The following is a 21,820-nucleotide window of genomic DNA, read 5'->3' as shown; positions in this document are numbered from 1 at the left end:
GGTCACTGCTTCACACTACAGACCTTTACTTTTGAACCATCGTTCTTCAAACACCCTATATATTTTATATGACAATATATTCACAACCAAGCAAAAAGAAGAGCAAAAAACGTGCCTCAACAATGGGTCAGAGTTTTTGTGGCGCCCCTGAGGATTCAGTTGCCACAGAGGTACTGCACCTCCTCCTGAGGTGTGGTACCCCACCATCCAGGTAAGTTAGAGGCTCCTGACCACGCTCCAACACCTGCATCCCGCTGTGACACATCCCGCCGACACCGGCCCAGTACAGAGTACCCCACAGCCCTGGGAGGGTGACCCATTTTCCTCTTATGCATTACATTGCTGAGAAAAAGCTACAATCCAGGGCTGTAATGCATCATTGTATTAAAGAAAATCACTTCACTACAAGCAAGTATTAATCATGTCTATTACCTGGTGATGTGAGGGGCTGGGGAACCTCCATCATGACGTCCTTGTACAGGTCTTTGTGTCCTTCTAAATACTCCCACTCCTCCATGGAGAAATAGACTGTGACATCCTGACACCTTACAGGAACCTGACACATACAATGATACCGTCATCCCCCTGATCCCTTCATAGTGTTAGTATATAATGTCCTGGCATTCCCAGCAGTGTCACCTCTCCAGTCAGCAGCTCAATCATCTTGTAGGTGAGTTCTAGGATCTTCTGATCATTGATGTCCTCATGTATCAGGAAGTGAGGTGGAGGCCCCATGATTGGGCTCAGGGGTCTTCTCCATCCCTCAGACACACTAGAGGTCTTCTTTACTACTGTGTAATCCTGGTTATGGAGAGACACATTAATAAATCTCACTACAGACATTTCCAGAGTCCTCACCTCGTCAATTCTGTCCACCTTTTATTCCCATAGATTAGAATGATGTAATGTGACGTCATTAGAATCTCTCACCTCTCCAGTAAGCCGGAAGAGGATCTCTAGGGTGAGGTGTACAAGCCTCTCTGCCATCTTGTCCCTGTTACCATCCATACTTGACGGGTCAATTAAGAAAATTTTTTTAAATAGATCTCCACTGAGAAAAGACGATATTGTAGGGACCTGAATGGGGAGAAGATTACTGCAGCATCAAAAGAATCCCATATAATAATGCAATTATTGGAGACAATGAAGAGAAACTTATGAGGTGATATACTGTATATCACAAAAGTCACTACACCTCTCACATTTTTGTATAAATTTTTTTTATTTTTTCATGAGACAAGTCTGAGATATGACACTTTAATATAATATAAAGTAGTCAGTGTACAGCTTGTATAACTGTAAATTTGGCGTGCCCTTTAAATAACTCAACACAAAGCCATTGATGTCTAAACCATTGGCAACAAAAGTCAGTGCATCCCTAAGAGAAAATGACCAAATTGTGCCCAATTAGCCAATTTCCTTCCCCATTGTCTTGTAACTCATTAGTGTTACAAGGTCTCAGGTGTGAATGGGGAGAAGGAGTGGTAATGTCTTGGTGTTATCGCCAGGGCTGTGGAGTTGGAGTTGGAGTCGGAGCCAATTTTGGTGGAGTCGGAATCTTGGAAATTGAGGAGTTGGAGTTGGAGTCTGAGGTTTGGCTTACCGACTCCACAGCCCTGGTATGAGGGAGTTGGAGTCAGAGTCGTGGAGTCTGAGTCCTGAGGAGAGAATGTGCATATTCCCAGTGCCCTCTGGGTTTAGTGAAGAATCTCTGCGAGCTCAAAGAACACTGGATTTTGGCCATTGCACCTGAAAGGAGGACATCGGGAAGCCAGGGTAAGAGTCCTGCGGAGAGAATTTGCATATTCCCAGTGCCCTCTAGGACAAGTGAAGAGTCTCCTACCGATGCGTGAATTTTGGCACATTTTTACCGCTTTGATATCTCTTTAACAATAAGGAAATGGAAGAGGCCAGGAGTCAGGACCCATTTTGTGAGCTGCTTTTTTTGCTACATGTTCACAGACTTACCACTGGAAAAGCCAAACTTCACATGTCAGAAATGCAAGCAGGAGGATCAAGAGGCAGTCAGCTCCCATACTGCTCAGAAACCAGTACCAGGCTCTCACGCAGGAGAACGATGAAGAAATACATCAAGATAAGACTTTGCCCACAAACAACCTTGTCCGCCCTCAGAGTCCTCCAGGATGGAGAAAGAAAAATGTTCTGAAGAAACGGAGAGTTGTGGTCATGGGGGATTCCCTGTTGAGAGGAACAGAGGCCGCTATCTGCAGACCGGATATAATCTCAAAAGAAATGTGCTGTCTTCCAGGTGCAAAAATTAAAGATGTGTCTGACAGGATATCAGGACTCTTCAGACCTACAGATGACTACCCATTCCTGCTAATACATGAGGGGACAAATGACACAGCAAGAAACGACCTGGAACCCATCTGCAGTGACTTTGAAAACGTAGATAAGAAAGTGAAGGAACTGAGAGCACAGGTGGTCTTCTCTTCCATTTTTCCAGTGGATGGCCATGGAACAAGGAGGTGGAATATAATTCTGAAGGTGAACAACTGCCTACGTCGATGGTGTCGTTAGCAAGGATTTGGATTTCTGGATCACGGAGTGAATTACCTATACGATGGACTACTTGCAAGAGATGGAGTGCACCTTACGAAGACTGGAAAACATGTATTTGGAAGTCGCCTTGCTACACTCATCAGGAGAGCTTTAAACTAGAACAATGTGGGAAGGGAAGCAAAAGGAAAGAACAAAGATAAAAGAATCTAAATAATAAAAATATTGGAGAAAGAGAAACCAATCACAAACTAAAATGTTTTTATACTAATGCACAAAGCATGGGCAACAAACAAGGAGAATTGGAACTACTAACACAGGAAAAGAAATATGATGTCATTAGTATCACTGAAACTTGGTGGGACAATACACATGATTGGAATACAAGGCTAGAAGGATACAACTTATTTGCAAGAAACAGACTTGATAAATGAGGAGGAGGTGTCACATTGTATGTTAGAAAAGCGTATATCTGCACAGAAATTGAAGCTTCAGAGACTGGGAGTTCTGTGGAGACTGGGTAAAAATACAAGGACAGAACAATGGAAAGGACACCATTGTAGGCATTTACTACAGGCCGCCTGTGCAAGCTGAAGATATAGATGAACTCTTTATGCATCAAATGGCCAAGTTCTCCAAAAAATATGACATAGTGGTCATGGGAGATTTCAACTATCCAGACATTTGTTGGGAATCTCTCTCAGGCAAAACTAACAGGTCAAGGAAATTCTTATCCTCTCTTGCTGACAACTTTGTCTTCAAAAAGGTAGAAGAGAGACGAAGGGGATCTGCTACCTTGGATCTAATCCTTATAAACAGGGAGGAAATGGTTGAGGGGGTAAAAGTGGCTGAGACCCTAGGAGGTAGCAACCATGCTATTTTAGAATTTTGGATAACTAGAGGAGGAAGACCTGTGAAGACTCAGATGTCAAGGTTAGATTTCAGAAAGGCAGATTTTAAGGGATTCAGAAAGAGAATTGGAGGGATCCAATGGCTGGATATCCTTAAGGACAAAAATGTCCAGGAAGGATGGGAAATCTTGAAAAATTAAATTCTCAAAGCACAATTGTTAACAATTCCGAAAAGAGGGAAGAATAAGAAGCATTTAAGGAAACCCGGATGGATGGATGAACACAGAGCTTAAGCACATGCTAAAATGGAAGAAAGAAATGTTTATGAAATGGAAAGAGAGAGGCATATCTAAAGAAGAATATAATGCTGTCTGTAGAACTTGCAGGGCACAAATCAGATTAACTAAAGCTGACATTGAATTGAGGCTTGCAAGAGACGTCAAAAGCAATAATAAAGGATTTGGGGGATATGTCAAAAGTAAAAGAAAAGTCAAAGATGCTATAGGATTTTTACAGGATGAAAATGATGAAATGGTAAGACAGGATGTTGAGAAGGCCGAACTTTTAAATTCCTATTTTGCATCTGTTTTCTCTCAGAAAGGAAATGTAACATCAACTGTTCTTCACTGTCCTATTCAGGGAATAGAATATTCTAGGATATCTATAAACAGAAAGATAATGAGGAATCACTTAGCTAACATAAATGAATTCAAGTCTCTAGGTCCAGATGAATTACACCCCAGAGTACTGAATGAGATAGCAGAAGAAATTTTTGAACCACTCTCCATAATCTTTGAAAATTCTTGGAGAACAGGAGAAGTCCCAGAAGACTGGAGAAAAGTAAATGTTGTTCCTATCTTCAAAAAGGGCAAGAAGATGGACCCAGGGAACTATAGGCCGGTAAGTCTGACTTCTATACCAGGAAAGATCTTTGAAGAACTTATTAAACAACATGTATGTAAGTACCTGGATAAGAATGAAGTGATTAAACAGAGTCAGCATGGGCTTGTAACTAAAAAGTTATGTCAGACTAACTTAATTTCCTTCTATGACAGAATCACTGACTGGGTGGATCAGGGAAATGCTGTAGATATAGTATATTTTGACTTCAGCAAAGCATTTGACAAAGTATCTCACACAATCCTTATTGAAAAAATGACTAAGTGTGGAATGGACAAGGCAACTGTTTGGTGGATTCATAACTGGCTTAGTGATCGGACCCAAAGAGTGGTTGTAAATGGCTGCACATCCAGTTGGAAGAATGTCTCAAGTGGGGTACCACAGGGCTCTGTCCTGGGCCCTGTATTGTTCAACATCTTTATTAATTATTTAGATGAAGGAATTGTGGGTAAACTGATTAAATTTGCTGATGACACAAAGCTAGGAGGGATAGCTAATACTAGAGAAGAGAGAGAGGATTAAAAAAGATATAAATAAACTGGAGCAGTGGGCAACTGACAGAATGGTTTTTAACAGGGAAAAATGAAAATTACTACATCTGGGCAATAAAAATAAAAAAAGCATATACAGAATGGGAGGAGTAGGGCTAAGCAACAGCACATGTGAAAAAACTTGGTTATACTAATAAATCACAGACTGAACATGAGTCAACAGTGTGATGCAGCAGCAAAAAAGGCAAATGCAATTCTGGGATGTATTAACAGAAGCATACAGTCTAGATCACGTGAAGTCATTATTGCCCTCTATTCCTCTTTGGTCAGACCTCATCTGGAATACTGTGTCCAGTTTTGGGCACCACATTTTAAAAAAGACATCAACAATCTGGAGCAAGTTCAGAGAAGAGCGACCAGAATGGTGACTGGTCTGCAAACCCTGTCTTATGAGGAAAGGTTGCAGGATTTGGGAATGGTTAGCTTGCAAAAGAGAAGACTGAGAGGAGACTTAATAGCTGTCTACAAATATCTCAAGGGCTGTCACATTGTAGAAGGATCAACTTTATTCTCATTTGCACAAGGAAAGACTAGAAGCAATGGGAAGAAACTGAATGGGAGGAGACAGATTAGATATTAGAAAAAACTTTTTGACAGAGTGTTCAATGAGTGGAACAGGCTGCCACGAGAGGTGGTGAGTTCTCCTTCAATAGAAGTCTTCAAACAGGGGCTAGACAGACATCTGTCTGGGATGATTTAGTGAATCCTGCTTTGAGCAGGGGGTTGGACCAGATGGCCCAGGAGGTCCCTTCCAACTCTACCATTCTATGAAGGAACCATGGATGAGAACATGTACTGTGACATACTGAAGCAGAACATGATCCCCTCCCTTCGGAGACCGGACCACAGGGCAGTAATTCAACATGATAACGACCCCAAACACACCTCCAAGACGACCACTGCCTTCCTAAAGAAACAAGAGGATAAAGGTCTCCAGACCTAAATCTTATTGATCATCTGTAAGGAATCCTGAAATCGAATATGGAGGAGCACAAGGTCTCTAACATCCACAAGCTCTGTGATGTCGTCATGGAGGAGTGGAAGAGGATTCCAGTGGCAACTTGTGAAGCTCAAGTGAACTTCATGCCCTACAGAGTTAAGTCAGTGCTTGGAAATAATTGGGGCCACACAAAATATTGATACTTTGGACACAATTTTGTCATTTTTACTTAGGGATGTACTCACTTTTGTTGCTAGCGGTTTGGACATTAATGAGTTATTTAGAGGGCACACCAAATTTACACTGTTATACAAGCTGTACACTGACTACTATACATGTTTCAAAGTGTCCCATCTTCAGGGTTGTCCCATGAAAAGATATAATAAAAATATTTTAAAAAAATGTGAGGGGTGTACTCACTTTTGTGGCATGCTGTGCTCTCTCTCTTTGCATGAACTGTAACATGATGTCATGTCTACAGCGCTGTACCAATAGGTGAGCTCAACAGTTCGTGTGAGCAGCAGAGACTCAGAGCTGGACTGGGGAGAGCGAATAAAGCACAATTTGTTTATTTATCGGGGAACAGGAGATTTCCGAAACCAGAAAACCCTTTAACCTCTTCCTATTGGAGCCAATTTTTGATTTTTCCTTCAGTTTTTCCTAGAGACGTATTTTTTCCATCAAATTTGCATGGGTACTTTTTTGTGGGGGTCCATCCTACTATGTGGAGGTCTATGGTTTCCTTTATACTGTGTCAGGAGCTGTGATGACCATCATACTGTATTGGGTGGTGATGGGACACATCATACTGTATGGAGGGCTTTAGTGGGCGTCATATTTTATGCAGGAGCCTTGGTCGACATCATACTGTATATGGGGGGATGTGGTGAATCATAGAAGAAAAAAGAAATAAGCACCTACCTCCACCTGCAGAGCCGCACACCACATATATGGCTGCTCTGTGCGCACAGGACCTGGGATGAGGTCACAGGAGGGGAGGAGTCAAGGGGGTCACATGATCAGGGGCCTCACGCTCCACATAAGTGTGAAGAGCTGTCCTTGCTGCTGCACATTGGCGCCCCTTTCTTCCAGCGATAACAGCAGCCGGGTGCCCTCCTGTAATGCTGGACACATGCTGAGATTTCTGGAAGGGCGGAGGAATCCTTTAAGTGATACACAAGTCCCACACCAGTAGTGATGAGCGAGCGTGCTCGGATATGTGGCCACAACCAGAGCTTTAAGGGTATGTTTCCACGTTCAGGAATACATCCGGATTAGCTGCGGGTTGAACGCTGCGTAAAGCCACAGCGTCCAGATGTTACAGCATAGTGCAGGGGATTTTATGAAATCCCGCCTCGACTATGCGTCCTAATACGCGGGTGACACACCTGCGAAACCGGACATACGGCGCGCCTACTCTATGTATATGATGCGGCGATTCCAGATGTGTTCAATGAGCACATCCGGAATCACCGCGCGTACAGAAGGGAGCGGGGCTTTGGGCGGAGCTGGCTTTCTGCTCCGACAAAGCGCCAACAATCTGGACCGTGGAGACTCACCCTTAGGCTGTTGAGTCATCACCTGCTCCCGAGCTGACCGTAGAAGCAGATCTGTCACTGAAATAACTTATGGCCCCATGCTGGCTTTAGCGCACATTAAAATATTCTGATGGCATCACAACCTTGTCAACTCCTTTAGATCTTGCCCAACACACGTGGTCATCGTCGGTTACAAGGCTAACCGTTAAATTAGTGTTGGCGATGTCCTCAGCTCCTTGTCCTTCTGCTCATTCTGATCACTTGACTTGTCCTGACTCTGAGAGCCACTACCAGCACGGATGCCACCATTTCTAATTAACCAGTGCCACTGCTAAAGCTACTCCACTAACCAGTACCCATGTTATTGCTCATACCACTAATAAAAATAAGTTACCTGTGAAGACAATAGAGGAGGATGAATGCCAAAGAAGCATTATCTGACATGAGTGATGTGCCATAGAGCCCATAGCATCCTTGGCTTCCTCCCTACTAATGTGCTTGCTGGGGTCAAAGACCAATTGTGATCTGCATTTGGTGCTACTACTGGCCACACAGGTGGTGCTGCTTCTATAAAAGAAAACTGTTCAGCTCACCTGATGAAAAAAGCTTTGAAATCCTAAGATGTGCACGGACACTGAATCCCAGCTGTAAGGATAACAGAGTACATGTGGAAAACTGTTAAAGGGAACCTGTCACCTCGTTTTTCCGCAATAAACTGCAGCCACTGCCTTTCGGGGCTTATCTACAGCATTCTAGAAAGCTGTAGATAAACCCCCTATCTAACCTGAAAGAGAAGAAAAACGAGTTTTATTATACTCACCCGGGGGCAGTCTTGTCCAATGGGCGTCGCAGGTCCAGGTCCGGGTCCGGTGCCTTCCATCTTCATACAATGTTGTCATCCTCCTTGCTTCACGTCGTGGCTCCTGCGAAGCCGTAGTGATCTGTCATGTTGAAGGCAGAGCAGAGTACTGTGCGCAGGCGCCAGACCTCTCTGACCTTTCCAGGCGCCTGCGCACTGCAGTACTCTGCTCTGCCCTCAACAGGACAGATCAGTACGGCTTCGCAGGAGCCACGGCACGAAGCAAGGAGGAGAACATCATCGCTAGAAGATGGGAGGCACCGGACCTGCGACGCCCATCGGACCGGACCGCCCCGGGTGAGTATAATATAACTAGTTTTTCTTCTCTTTCAGGTTACATCGGGGGCTTATCTACAGCATTACAGAATGCTGTAGATAAGCCCTGAAAGGCAGTGGCCTCTGCTTATTGTGGAAAAACAAGCTGACAGGTTCCCTTTAATCTTGTCATGCCCTCAATCTCCCAAGTTCTCAAGTGAAAAAAAAAAGTGTTTTATTGATCCATTAAAAAGAAAAACAAAAGTTTAAAAACATGATGTCCTGAAAAGAAATCCTACGCGTTTCAAACCTAGAAATATGTATGGTTCTTAGTCATGGCTACCTGCAGCTCTCTCAACCTTGTTGATAGATCCCATGGTATAGAATTTTTTCCTTTTATATAACTGGATATTTATTGAATTTCCAATAGAAATTTACAGAATGATAACACATCAAGATACAATGCATGTAATCATTCAATGCAAACATAATAGAGACAAATATAATTGACAAGACAGTGAAACACGAGGGAGGGAAGGAGGAAAGATCCCAGGGAAAGATGGCACATTTTGCTGAGTAAATATCGACACTAAGCCTTCCGAGCCCAGTATACGTCCCACAGATTCCACGTTGCTTCAAAACTTTCAAACGTATTATTTATTAAAGCAGTGAGATGTTCCATACTTCGTATGTCCTGTATGTGGGAATGCAACTCGTTAAGTGACGGAGGATAAGCCAGCCTCCACTTCCTTGCTATTAAACATCTTGCGGCTGTGGTCAGATGTAAAAGAATCTGCTGAATCTTACTTCCAATCTAGAATGGGGGGATATTGAGCAAGTAGAATTTAGGGTCTAATGGAATATGAAGACCTGTAACTTCGAAGATTAAAGTTTTGACCCTACTCCAAAACCTTGTATAATTGAACAAGTCCAAAAAATATGGGTTAGGTCTCCATCATCAGAACCGCACCTCCAACATTGCCCAGATATATTAGGATTAAATTTATGCAATAACGAAGGAGTATGATACCAAAACATAAGTAATTTAAACTGGTTTTCCTTATACGTATAACAAGTGGAAGTCTTAGATGCCCTCCTCCAGACCCCCTGCCACACACCTGGAGAAAGAGATTCCCCCAAGAAACCCTCCCATCTGTCCATATAGGAGTGTCTTGGAGACTCATCCGGATACGGGTCTAATAAAATCCTATAGATATCAGATATAAGACCCTTGGTCGATACTCCTGCCCTGCAGAGTCTCTCAAAGCGGGTTGGTTTGGAGACCACTAAGGAAGAGTAAAGAGACTTCATATAATGCCTAATTTGTAAACACCGATAGAAAGAGTTTGAAGATAAGTCGAAGCCCGATTGTATCTTATCAAAAGGTAACAAGGATCTAGAGTGACTATCAACTATATCAGCAAAACTAAAAAGTCGCTTATCAAACCACAACTAAAGGGGGTTTTACACTAAGCCATATCGCTAGCAATATCGCTAAAACGTCACTGGTTTTGTGACGTTATAGCGATATTGCTAGCGATATCGCTATGTGTGATACTGATACTTACCTCCGACCGCTCCCCCGCTGTCCATCGCTGATCGCGCGAGAATGTCCGGCTCCATTTCTCGTCGGGCGCTTCCTGCTGAGACTTCCTGCTGTGACGACGAGCGACGCGTGGACGCGGGCGGGAGGACGCCAGGATCGCTGTGTCTGAAAGGTGAGTATCGTGCGCTGCGTCGCTGCTGCATCGCTGTGAGATCTTTCTGTATGAAAGCTCACTAGCGATCATTTAGCGATGCACCAGCGATCCTGACCGGGTGGGATCGCTGGTCGGATCGCTGGTGCATTGCTAAATGTAAAAGGGCCTTTAATCAAGTTCCCCCTAAAGCTGTCTGGTAGTTTAGGATTAAACAAAAAGGAGGCTAGTGGAGAGCATTTCGACATCAGAGGAAATTTTTTCATACAGGTATTCCAAATCCTCTTAGTGAAAGCTATTGGTCCCAACGTGTGTGAGTCGAGTTTATTTGAGGTAGTTGCCCATAGATAAGAGTTGGGATGGATTGGAGCCATCCACAACTTCTCAATCTCCGTCCACCTAGAGAATGCTCTAGGTGCAGACCAGGCTGGGATACATCTCAAATGAGTTGCCCAATAATATTTGGTAATATCTGGAACACCCAAACCTCCTCTATCTCTGCTAGGTAACATAATTTGGTTTTTGATCCTGTGCCTTTTATGGGCCCAGATAAAGTGGATGATAGAAGACTGAATACCCTTCAGGTCTCCAGGAGAGACCACAATGGGGAGAGTCTCAAATAAATATAGGAGCTTAGGGAGAATAGCCATTTTAACCACTGATATTCTCCCAAATAGGGATAGTGGTAAGTTATTCCATTTACTAAGTATTTGTTTCAATTCCGAAAACAATTGGGGGTAATTATGTTTGAATAATAAGTTGTATCTAGAGGTCAGCTGCACTCCCAAATATTTCAGGGCAGTATCCTGCCATTTGTAGTTATAATTACCTTTTAAGGAGCTTAATGATCTGTCTGGAATATTAAGGGGAAGAGCCTCCATTTTTGCTTTATTTATTTTATAACCCGAGAGCTGGCCAAACTGTTTTAGAAGTGAATGCAGACTGGGTAGGGTTGTATGTGGCTGGGTCAGAGTTAAGAGCACGTCATCAGCAAATAAAGACAGTTTAAATTCTTTATCTCTAACCATCACTCCCCCAATGTTCGGGTCAAGGCGTATAGCCGCAGCTAGTGGTTCTATACACATAACGAAGAGTAATGGAGAGAGTGGGCGACCTTGACGGGTGCCATTAAAAATTGGAAAAGGCTGAGACAATGCATGGGGTAACTTTACAGCTGCCGATGGGTGTGTGTACAAACTTTTTAGGGCGGTTATAAAAGGTCCCGAAATGCCAAAATGAGCCAGTGTTTGAAACATAAATGGCCACCCAAGACGATCAAAAGCCTTTTCAGCATCTAAGCTAATTAAAAGTGCTGATTTCTCTGTTTCATTGATCACTTCAATAAGGTTGCTTACCTTTCTTGTGTTATCTCCCCCCTGTCTGCATGTAACAAAACCCACTTGGTCTTTAGGAATTAAATGGGGAAGCAGGGTAGACAACCGTAGAGCCAGCAATTTGGTAAAAATTTTTAAGTCTGCATTAAGTAAGGCTATAGGCCTATAATTGGCACATTCTAAAGGGTCCCTTCCTGGTTTGGGAATAAGGGTGATATAAGAATGAAGCATAGTGGGTGGAATTGGCAAGCCTGTCAAGAATTTGTTAAATAACTTGACTAAGTGCGGGGTTAGTATGGTGCTATATGTTTTATAGTAGCAATACCTTAGTCCATCTGGACTGGGGGATATACCATTGGGAAGAAGAGAAAGGACATCCAAAACCTCCTCCTGCGAGGTATCCCCGTTAAGAGAAGACAAAGCTTCTATAGTAAGTGAAGGAAGATTGCACTTTTGGAGAAAGGATTGCATAACTCTCCTCCCCACATCTGAGTCCGGTGGCAAATTGCTTGGTAAGTTATATAGTTTAGATAAATATCCCTGGAACATATTTGCAATTTTAACAGGATCATATATTATTGCTCCCTTTTCATCTCTGAGAGCATATATTGAAGACTGACTTTTGTCATCCCTGAGCTGTCTCGCCAATAGTGTGTGAGACTTATTTCCTTTTTCATAGTATTTTTGTCTACTATAAAGTAACATTTTTTCAGTTTTGTAGTTAATAATGTCTTTTAATTGGGAGCGCGTAGAGACAATATCCCTTAAGATTCTTTTGGATGGGGTAACAGCAAGCCTAGCCTCAAGATCCCTCAAATGGGCAACAAGCAAGCCCGTCTAGTGAGCTCTATCCTTTTTAATACTGGAACCTGGGGCTACACAGTCACCCCGGAAAAAAGCTTTGTGTGCTTCCCACACAGTCGAAAAATCAGAAACTGACTCCTTATTAATGTCAAAATATTCAGCTATTATAAGTACCGTGCGGAGGGGGAGAAAAAGGTGTAGGTCTGCTGTGTGGGATGGTTAATACGCCAAAGATCAAAAAGGCCAAACCTGCGTATTAGTTTTCTAAAGTCCTCAGATAATCTACATTGAGATCTGTTTGGCTGCATTCTATGTATGGAGAGCCTATCCAATGTGTCTGAAAAAATAACAATAAAATCTCCTCCAATAACCCAGGCGGACAAGGGTAGTCTGGATAATTTCAAAAATATTCGATTAAGGAAGGAAGTTTGTAAGGTATTAGGTACATATATATTACATAACATAATTGGTATATCCTTGTATGTACCTTGTAATATAATATATCTTCCCTGGGGATCCAATATCTCTGATGTTATTTGTATAGGGCATGTTCTAGAAATTAGGATGGCCACACCTGCTTTTTTCTTGACTTGAGAGGCTAAGTAAATTTTGGGATATAAATGTTTGGCAAAGTTGCAATTTCCACTAAGATTTAAATGGGTTTCCAGCAAGAAAGCTATATCTGCACCATGCACCCGTAACTCATTGAGGACCATACGCCTCTTAGTATTAGAGTTGAGACCCTTTACATTTAGTGTTAATATTTTAGCCATTATCTTGGTAGAAAAGAGAAAAGAACAATGCACACAACGTTTTACCCAGGATGCTATGGAACGATTCTCTCCTCTGAGGATCATCAAATTCTGAAACTTCTTTGAGAGAGCAAGAGAATACCATCATATGCCCCACAAACCTGTAGGAGGAGATACAAAAGGAAAGAGGGGAGACAAAGACAAAACAGTACAATAATTTACTACAGATAGAATCCAAAAAATACAATGGCTCTACCAAAAAATGAGGAGAGAGAGGAGGGAAAGAGCTAGTCTGTCTCCTCATCTCTCCCCTCTGTGGGTAGGGTGGGCATACCCAACCTTTCCTAGTCATTTTTCTAGAAAGGAACTGGGTAAAAAAAAAAAGGAACTGCCCCCCCCTTTGTGAGGAAGTGGTGGTAAGAGACACCCAAAACACCGCAAGTGCGAAACACTAAAGAACAAAATATTCTATGCTGTCCTTTACCCACCGTCCAAAACAGAAGAACAGCTAAAAAGAAATTACCAAAATGTCAGAGAGGATGTGTAGTCATAAACTTTAGACTGACATATAGAAGGAGGATCAGTCAGAGCCCAGCTTCCGAAAAAAAAAAAAAAAGGTAAGGTTGCGGAAGCATATATGATTGGAGTCATCAAGAATCATAAAGTCAGGGAAAGGAAAAAAAAACAAAACACACAACTCCTCAAGATGAATCCAGTTGTGTGATCTCCCGGGAAGAAGGGCATCTCTTCTTGGACTCAACATTCTGCCAGATTGGCGGAGGTGATATGGGAGGCATGACCAAGTCCCAGTCCGTCAGGTCGGGGAGCGGTATCTCCAGATCAGAGCAGAAAGCTGGAAGGTCCTTGAAGGAGCGTAAGGTAGTTGACTGTCCATTTCTCACAACAATGAGAGCAAAGGGGTGCCCCCAGTGATACTGTAGGTTTTTATTTTTCTATACGGTGAGAAGTGGCTTCAGATGTCTTCTCCTTTGAAGGGTGATCCATGACAAGTCAGGATACAGTTGGATAGAGACTCCATTAAATTCAAGCTTATGGAGAGCACGAGCCTTGGACATGATGGACTCTTCTGTTTGAAAGTCATGGACGCAGCATATCACATCTCGGGGCTGAGATTGAGCTCCCTTGGGGCGGAGGGCCCTATGTGCTCTATCCAGCTTTATTTTATGGGATGAAGTTTGACCCAGTATTGAATTGAAGATGGATTCGAGTACTGTATACAGATCTTCTGAACCAGCTGCTTCAGGGATACCCCTCACCCTAATGTTATTGCAGCGCCCTCTGTTGTCCAAGTCTTCCAAATGTTTATTTGTCTCGCCCAGCACTTTAGCGTATGAAACTATGTGGTGCAGCAGTTTTGAGACATATTGTCTAGTAGCATCGCGCTCCGTTTCCACAGCATCCACTCTATCTGCAAGGAGCTTGACATCCTGACGCATGGACTTAATCTCTGTCCTACATGCATCCCTCACCTCGGACACCAGGGACTTGAAATCCTCTTTAGTTGGAAGGTGCCTGAGATATCACTCCAGAGATTTGTTGTCTAGTTGGAGATCTGCATCTCCGGAATCAGTGTCCGACATAGGGTCCTGTGAAGCCCCCTCGGTGTCATTAAGTGAGGCCAGCACTAAGATCTATGAAGCGCCCCTCAGGTCCCCTTCAGGAGTGTCCGACCATGTCCCCTGACCCTTTGTGTTTCCCCTAGCAGATGGCTGCCTTTGTGATTTTGGAGGCATGCTGTCTATTAAGTGAGTTTGCTGAGGTGCAGGAGAAAGAGGAAAATGTGATATAGTGCACGCAGCAGACGAAGTCCCTGCAAGTGTATTTAGATTGTCAGGGTAGAAACAGGCAGCGTGTGGAGATAATTTTACTTTGGTAAACCCTGAATCCACCTTATTTCTGCGCTTTAGCTGTACTGCAGAGAACTCAGCACATGTTTGCAGCCCTTGAGTGCAGGCATTCGGACCCTGTTGCTGCAGCACCAGCTTGTCAATGTTTTCTCCTTACACAGCTCTCCTCACTTAAGCCCCCGTTACACACTGCGATATCGCTAGCAATATCGCTGTAAGGTCACCGATTTTGTGACGTTGCAGCGATATTGCTAGCGATATCGCTGCATGTGATACTTACCTCCGACCCGCTCCCCCGCTGGTTATCGCTGATCGCGCGAGAAGCTGCTGGACCATTTCTCGTCGTCCACTTCCTGCGGCGCTTCCTGCTGTGACGACGAGCGACGCGTGGAGCCGGGCGGGAGGACGCAGGATCGCCGCGTCTGACAGGTAAGTAGCGATCCCCGTCCCCTGCGATGTCGCTGCTGAGATCTGCCTGTGTGGCTAGCGACCACCCAGCGATTCAACAGCGATCCTGACCGCGTCATATCGCTGGTCGGGATCGCTGGTGAGTCGCTAGGTGTAACGGTACCCTAACCTCCTCCGTCGGGCATTCTCCTGAGCTAATATCAGAGTCCTGGATCTCCTTCTTCAACACTCTGCACAGCAGAGGCCAGAGAGCGCGAAGTGCAGGCTGTTTATCTAGCTTATCAAGATGGCGCCGGAGTCTGTTCAATAGCACAGGGACATGTGCTTCCCTCTTCACGTGATGATTCAAGAAGGTAAGATGATGCAGAATCCTCCCTATCTTCAGAGGAGCTCTGGCCGATGTCCTCCCTCTCTTTTTAGCCAATTTGTATGTCAGTTGGGCATGTAATTCTCTCTATAAGGAAGGCAGGCTCAGGAGCAGAAGTTCTATGCTTCCATCGAGTGCGGCTCCCAGACACGCCCCAAATTTTTTCCTTTTACATTAGCCCATCCATTGCCACTTTTTCATTCTCCATACATTTTTTCCACACAAAATTCAACACTTATTTTTCGAAACACAATATCCCCTTTGCCAAAAATACGTAACTACAGATGGGTGAACCAGAACGGTAAAGAACGGGGTCAGGACCGAACACCTAGTGTCCCTGCACGGACCCCATACATGGACTTCTCCCTGAATTCCATGTTACTGTTTGGGTTTGTCATCCCGAACATGCTGTCAACTGTGTGACAGCACGAGAAACACCAGCTCTGATGGGCGGCAAGTTTGTTACTGCCGGTCAGAGCACTGCAGTTACCTCGCTGTCATACAGATGACAGTTTGTGAGAAAGCAGCTGTGACCAATGATAAAAAGGTTTCCGCCAGTCACAGGCGTCGGCTGATGAGAGTACTACTCTCATCATTGTATGCTCGGTCTCGCTGATAACCGTGATAACCTGCCAAGATAATGCTTATAGCTGAAGGCTGCAGCCTGCCGCTGTCGATTTTGCCTGCTCTGGTTAGGAAAAATAGATGGGTCCCACGCCATTTTTTTATTATAGTGGTTTGAAAAACCACTATATTGTCATCCGAACGCTGCTAACTTATTCTTCTTCTTCTTCTTCTTATTTTCCAGTTGATTTCCGCAATTAATGCGGCCCGAACCGCTACACGCACAGACGCCGTTGAGGTGTCGTTTCGAAGCCAGCATCCATGAGAGGTGTGCTAAGTATTTTTCGTGTTGATCGGATTTGTAGTTTTTGCGCAATTTGCGTTTGAAATTTTTTTTTCCTGTCATTGGAATGCACTGTCTCCAATGCTTGTCAATGGGAAATGGCAAAACGTGCCCTGAGGCGATTGAAATGGCAGTTGAGCTCATTGATATGCGCAGGCACACCCAGTTACTATGCCAACGCCTACGAACGTCACATGACATCTCCACAACAGAGCTTCTGCCACATAATATCAGCTCTTAAAGCGAAACCCACAGCACAAATGCAAATCTAGCTTCATCACATGACGCATGCCCCTGAGAGAGAATGTGCGCCAAAGTGGATTTAGAAGCCCAGTGAGCCACCCTGGCTCTTAAATGGCCGACGTGCCAAAGTGATTCTTAAAGGGCTGGCGCGCCAAATAGAAAGCTGAGTGACCCCGGCCTCCAAGTTGGAGGTTGAACCACCCCAGCCTCCAAATCGGAGGCTGAGCCACCCTGGCCTCCAAATCGGACCCAGTGTGGCCCCGCTCAAAAAATCAGACCCAGAGTGGCACAGCCCACCAAATCGGATCCTGAGGGGCCCCGCCCACCAAATCAGACTCCGAGTGGCCCCGCCCACCAAATCGGACCCTGAAGGGCCCCGTCCACCAAATCGGACCCTGAGTAGCCCCGCCCACCAAATCGGACCCTGAGGAGCCCCGCCCACCAAATCGGACCCGGAGTGACCCCGCCCACCAAATCGGACCCTGAAGGGCCCCGCCCACCAAAAAGGACCCAGAGTGGCCCCGCCCACCAAAATGGACCCAGGGGGCTCCACCCACAAAATCAAACCCTAAAGGGCCCCACCCACAAAATCGGACCCTGAGTGGGCCCGGCCACAAAATCAGACCCTGAGGGGCCCCTACCACAAAATCGGACCCTGAGAGATCCCGGCCACAAAATCGAACCTAGAGGGGCCCCAGTCACAAAATAGGACCCTGAGGGGCCCCAACCACAAAATCAGACCCTGAGGTGCCCCGGTCACAAAATCGGACCCTGAGGGGCCTCACCCACAAAATCAGACCCTGAGGGGCCCCACCCACAAAATCAGACCCTGAGGGGCCCCACACACAAAATCAGACCCTGAGGGGCCCCAGCCACAAAATCAGACCCTGAGGGGCCCCACCCACAAAATCGGACCCTGAGAGACCCCGGCCACAAAATCGAACCCAGAGGGGCCCCAGTCACAAAATCAGACCCTAAGGGGCCCTGGTCACAAAATCGAACCCTGAGGGGCCCCACCCACAAAATCAGAACCTGAGGGACCCCAGCCACAAAATCGGACCCAGAGGGGCCCCACCCACAAAATCGTACCCTGAGGGGACCCGGCCACAAAATCGGACCCTGAGGGGACCCGGCCACAAAATCGAACCCTGAGGGGCCCCGGCCACAAAATCGGACCCTGAGGGGCCCCACCCACAAAATCAGAACCTGAGGGACCCCAGCCACAAAATCGGACCCAGAGGGGCCCCACCCACAAAATCGGACCCTGAGGGGACCCGGCCACAAAATCGGACCCTGAGGGGACCCGGCCACAAAATCGAACCCTGAGGGGCCCCGGCCACAAAATCGGACCCTGAGGGGCCCCAACCACAAAATCAGACCCTGAGGGTCCCCGGTCACAAAATCGGACCCTGAGGGGCCCCACCCACAAAATCAGACCCTGAGGGGCCCCAGCCACAAAATCGGACCCTGAGGGGCCCCAACCACAAAATCAGACCCTGAGGTGCCCCGGTCACAAAATCGGACCCTGAGGGGCCCCACCCACAAAATCAAACCCAGAGGGGCTCCAGTCACAAAATCAGACCCTAAGTGGCCCCGGTCACAAAATCGGACCCTGAGGGGCCACACCCACAAAATCAGACCCTGAGGGGCCCCGGCCACAAAATCAGACCCTGAGGGATCCCATCCACCAATTCAAGCCTTGAGGAGCCCAGGCCACCGAATCGGATCCTGAGGGGCCCCACACACCAAATCAGACCCTGAGGGGTCCCATAGGCCAAAGTGGACTCCCCAGAGTTAAAAGGGATCCTGAGTTGAAAGTCTTGCAGGGGCAGCAAGCAAGTCTCTCTTAGGCCCTGTGCACACAGTGCGGTTTCTACCATGGATCCACAGCGGATTTGCCGCTGCAGATCTGCAGCAGAACTGCAGGTGATGTACAGTACTATTAAAACCAATGTAAAAAAAAACGCTGTGCACATGCTGCGGATTTTTCCGCGGAAAAAAAAAACAGCATGTGACTTCTTTCGTGCGGTTTTGCTGCAGTTTTCCACCTGCTCCATTCTTCAAATCCGCAGGTGGAAAATCGCAGTAGAAAAACGCAGTAAAACCGCAAAAAAAAGAAGAAATCCGCAGGAAAAATGCAGGTCATTTGACCTGCAGATTTAGTGAAAACCGCGCAGAAAAATCCACGGGAGGATCCGCACCGTGTGCACATAGCCTTAAAGGGGCAGCCCGGGCACCATTTCAAAGCCCTATGTATACTTCCTTCAGGAAATACACATCTAGTTATAGTGCTTTGAAGAAAGCACTATCTTGTAATCCGAACAGTGCTAACTTATTCTTTTTCTTCTTATTATTATAGTGGTTTGAAAAACCACTGTATTGTAATCCGAACGCTGCTAACCCTCTTCTTCTTCTTCTTCTTATTATTATTATAGTGGTCAGGGCAGTTTCTAGGGACTTTTGCCAACAGGGCGGACATCGAAAAAGCGCCCCCCCGAACATTAGCATGCCGAATACCCGGACAAATATCGTCACACCATGACCAGACCACATATTACCACCACATAGTCACCGAATAATACCACATACAAGGAACAAATAGCGCCGTACCATGGCCAGACCACATAGTCACCGATTAATACCACATTCAAGAAACAAATAGCGCCACACCATGATCAGACCACATATTACCACCAGATAGTGACTGAATACTACAATACTGATCATTAATTAAAAACACAATACTAAGTGCAATTGTATACAGGAACTCTATATTTACTGTCAGTGTGCAGGTAACACACTGACTCACCAGTGACGTCTCTAGCTGAAGTCCTTCATCTTTGCTTTTCTTTTTCATCCAGCACAGACTGACATCACTTCTTCCAGCCACGACACGTCTCTGCATGAAATAACACAGTTACCTAGAGCACGGCTTACAGAGCACATTCCCCACTTTTTCCCTTCTACACTACACATCTGAATACAGACGTGCACCCACCATTAATACATAATTGGTTATTATGCAACCCACCATTCTAAATATAAATTATAATCCACCACTGTGCATCCACTAACTATAAATGTCACTTTCCCATTTAATATATAAATTAGCACCTGTACTCTTTCCCCCAATTCATTACCAGGCACTTCAACCTCAACGCCCCCCCCACTATGTACCTCCCGCTCTAGCTCTAACCCTAACACCGATTCATTATATTTACATGCCCCTCCTTCCTCAATTCATTGTCATCTTTCTCTCCCACTCTCTATTCATTATCAACTGCTCTACCCCACATTCAATACATCACTTACTCCCCAACACTCAAAATTCTTTATTTGTTCTTCAGATAGATCATTTGCTCTCCTCTCCCCCCCAGCTTCAATTTATCATTCACTCTCCTCACCCCCCTCCATCATGTACAGGCTCAGCCCCCACACACCCCTCCATCATGTGCAGCCATATTCACCCCCCTCCATCATGTACAGGCTCAGCCCCCGCACCCCCCTCCATCATGTGCAGCCATATTCACCCCCCCTCCATCATGTACAGGCTCAGCCCCATTCACCCCCCCCTCCATCATGTGCAGCATATTCACCCCCCTCCATCATGTACAGGCTCAGCTCCATTGACCCCCCCCTCCATCATGTGCAGCATATTCATCCCCCTCCATCATGTACAGGCTCAGCCCCCTGTACCCCTCTCCATCATATTCAGCCATATTCACCCCCCTCCATCATGTACAGGCTCAGCCCCATTCACCCCCCCTCCATCATGTACAGGCTCAGCCCCCGCACCCCCCTCCATCATGTGCAGCCATATTCACCCCCCCTCCATCATGTACAGGCTCAGCCCCATTCACCCCCCCTCCATCATGTGCAGCATATTCACCCCCCTCCATCATGTACAGGCTGAGCTCCATTGACCCCCCCTCCATCATGTGCAGCATATTCATCCCCCTCCATCATGTACAGGCTCAGCCCCCTGTACCCCTCTCCATCATATTCAGCCATATTCACCCCCCTCCATCATGTACAGGCTCAGCCCCATTCACCCCCCCTCCATCATGTACAGGCTCAGCCCCATTCACCCCCCCTCCATCATGTGCAGCCATATTCACCCCCCTCCATCATGTACAGGCTCAGCCCCCGCACCCCCCTCCATCATGTGCAGCCATTTTCACCCCCCTCCATCTTGTACAGGCTCAGCCCCCTCACCCCCCTCCATCATGTGCAGCCATATTCACCCCCCCTCCATCATGTACAGGCTCAGCCCCATTCACCCCCCCCATCATGTGCAGCATATTCACCCCCCTCCATGTACAGCCCCCTCACCCACTGAATTCATAAAAAAAAAAAGTTTCCCATACTTACCTCACAGCCGCTCCCCAGCAGGGCCTCTCTGCAGCCAGCGTCCGGGTACATGTCGGCGTCTGCGTGATGACGTCATCGCACAGGCCCGACACCTGACCCGGAAGTAGAGAGGGAGCTGCGCAGCTGTCAAGGTGACGGCCGTGCACAGCTCCCTGCACGATACACTGTGACGCGGGCGGCTGTATGCTGACGGCCGCGTCACAGAACAGAGCGCACGGCCGCACAGTACCGGATCGCGGCTCTGAATCTCCCCGGTTCGGGGAACCGGCTGCATTTTTAACAACTGGTTCTACCGAACCGGGGAGAACCTGCTGAATCCCAGACAGCTAGGCACTAGGCAGGCGCCCTCTGGCTGGGTGGCACCCCGGGCGATCGCACGCCCCATCCCCCCCTAAAAACGGCCCTGTTTGCAACCAAAAAACGTCAGTGCTTATTGAGACCATAGATCAGAAATCATAGAAATTGAAGATGGTAAACGGGATGCTGCAGAACATCAACACTTACACTGAGCCAGAACAGAGCCTGCCTATAACAGGAACCCCATAACAAGGCCAGCAAGTCCCTCTATGAAAACCAACAGTGATGGATTAAAGACAAAAAAAACAAAAAACACAGGATGCAGAATTCCCTCATCACAAACCCAACGTGCAACAAG

At 46.1% G+C, this 21,820-nt stretch overlaps 1 protein-coding gene across 1 annotated transcript in view; it reads right to left on the bottom strand.

Moving 5' to 3' along the window:
- The window catches only part of LOC141051103 (uncharacterized), a 65,788-nt gene that overhangs the window by 24,383 nt on the left and 19,585 nt on the right, over positions 1 to 21,820 (bottom strand). The window contains exons 2-5 of the mRNA XM_073547981.1: positions 19,604 to 19,693; positions 931 to 1,077; positions 640 to 801; positions 433 to 556 (exon numbers count right to left, since the gene is read on the bottom strand). Of these exons, the coding sequence (XP_073404082.1) occupies positions 433 to 556; positions 640 to 801; positions 931 to 1,077; positions 19,604 to 19,651 (481 nt within the window). The 5' untranslated portion in view covers positions 19,652 to 19,693. The remainder of the gene's footprint in view (positions 1 to 432; positions 557 to 639; positions 802 to 930; positions 1,078 to 19,603; positions 19,694 to 21,820) is intronic.

This window comes from Dendrobates tinctorius, unplaced genomic scaffold, assembly GCF_039654945.1.
Source record: "Dendrobates tinctorius isolate UK_male_01 unplaced genomic scaffold, ASM3965494v1 ptg000155l, whole genome shotgun sequence".
In the NCBI taxonomy this organism is placed as follows: domain Eukaryota; kingdom Metazoa; phylum Chordata; class Amphibia; order Anura; family Dendrobatidae; genus Dendrobates; species Dendrobates tinctorius.
The sequence above is the reverse complement of the archived record's forward strand: the minus strand, read 5'-3'. Positions and strand labels throughout refer to the sequence as shown.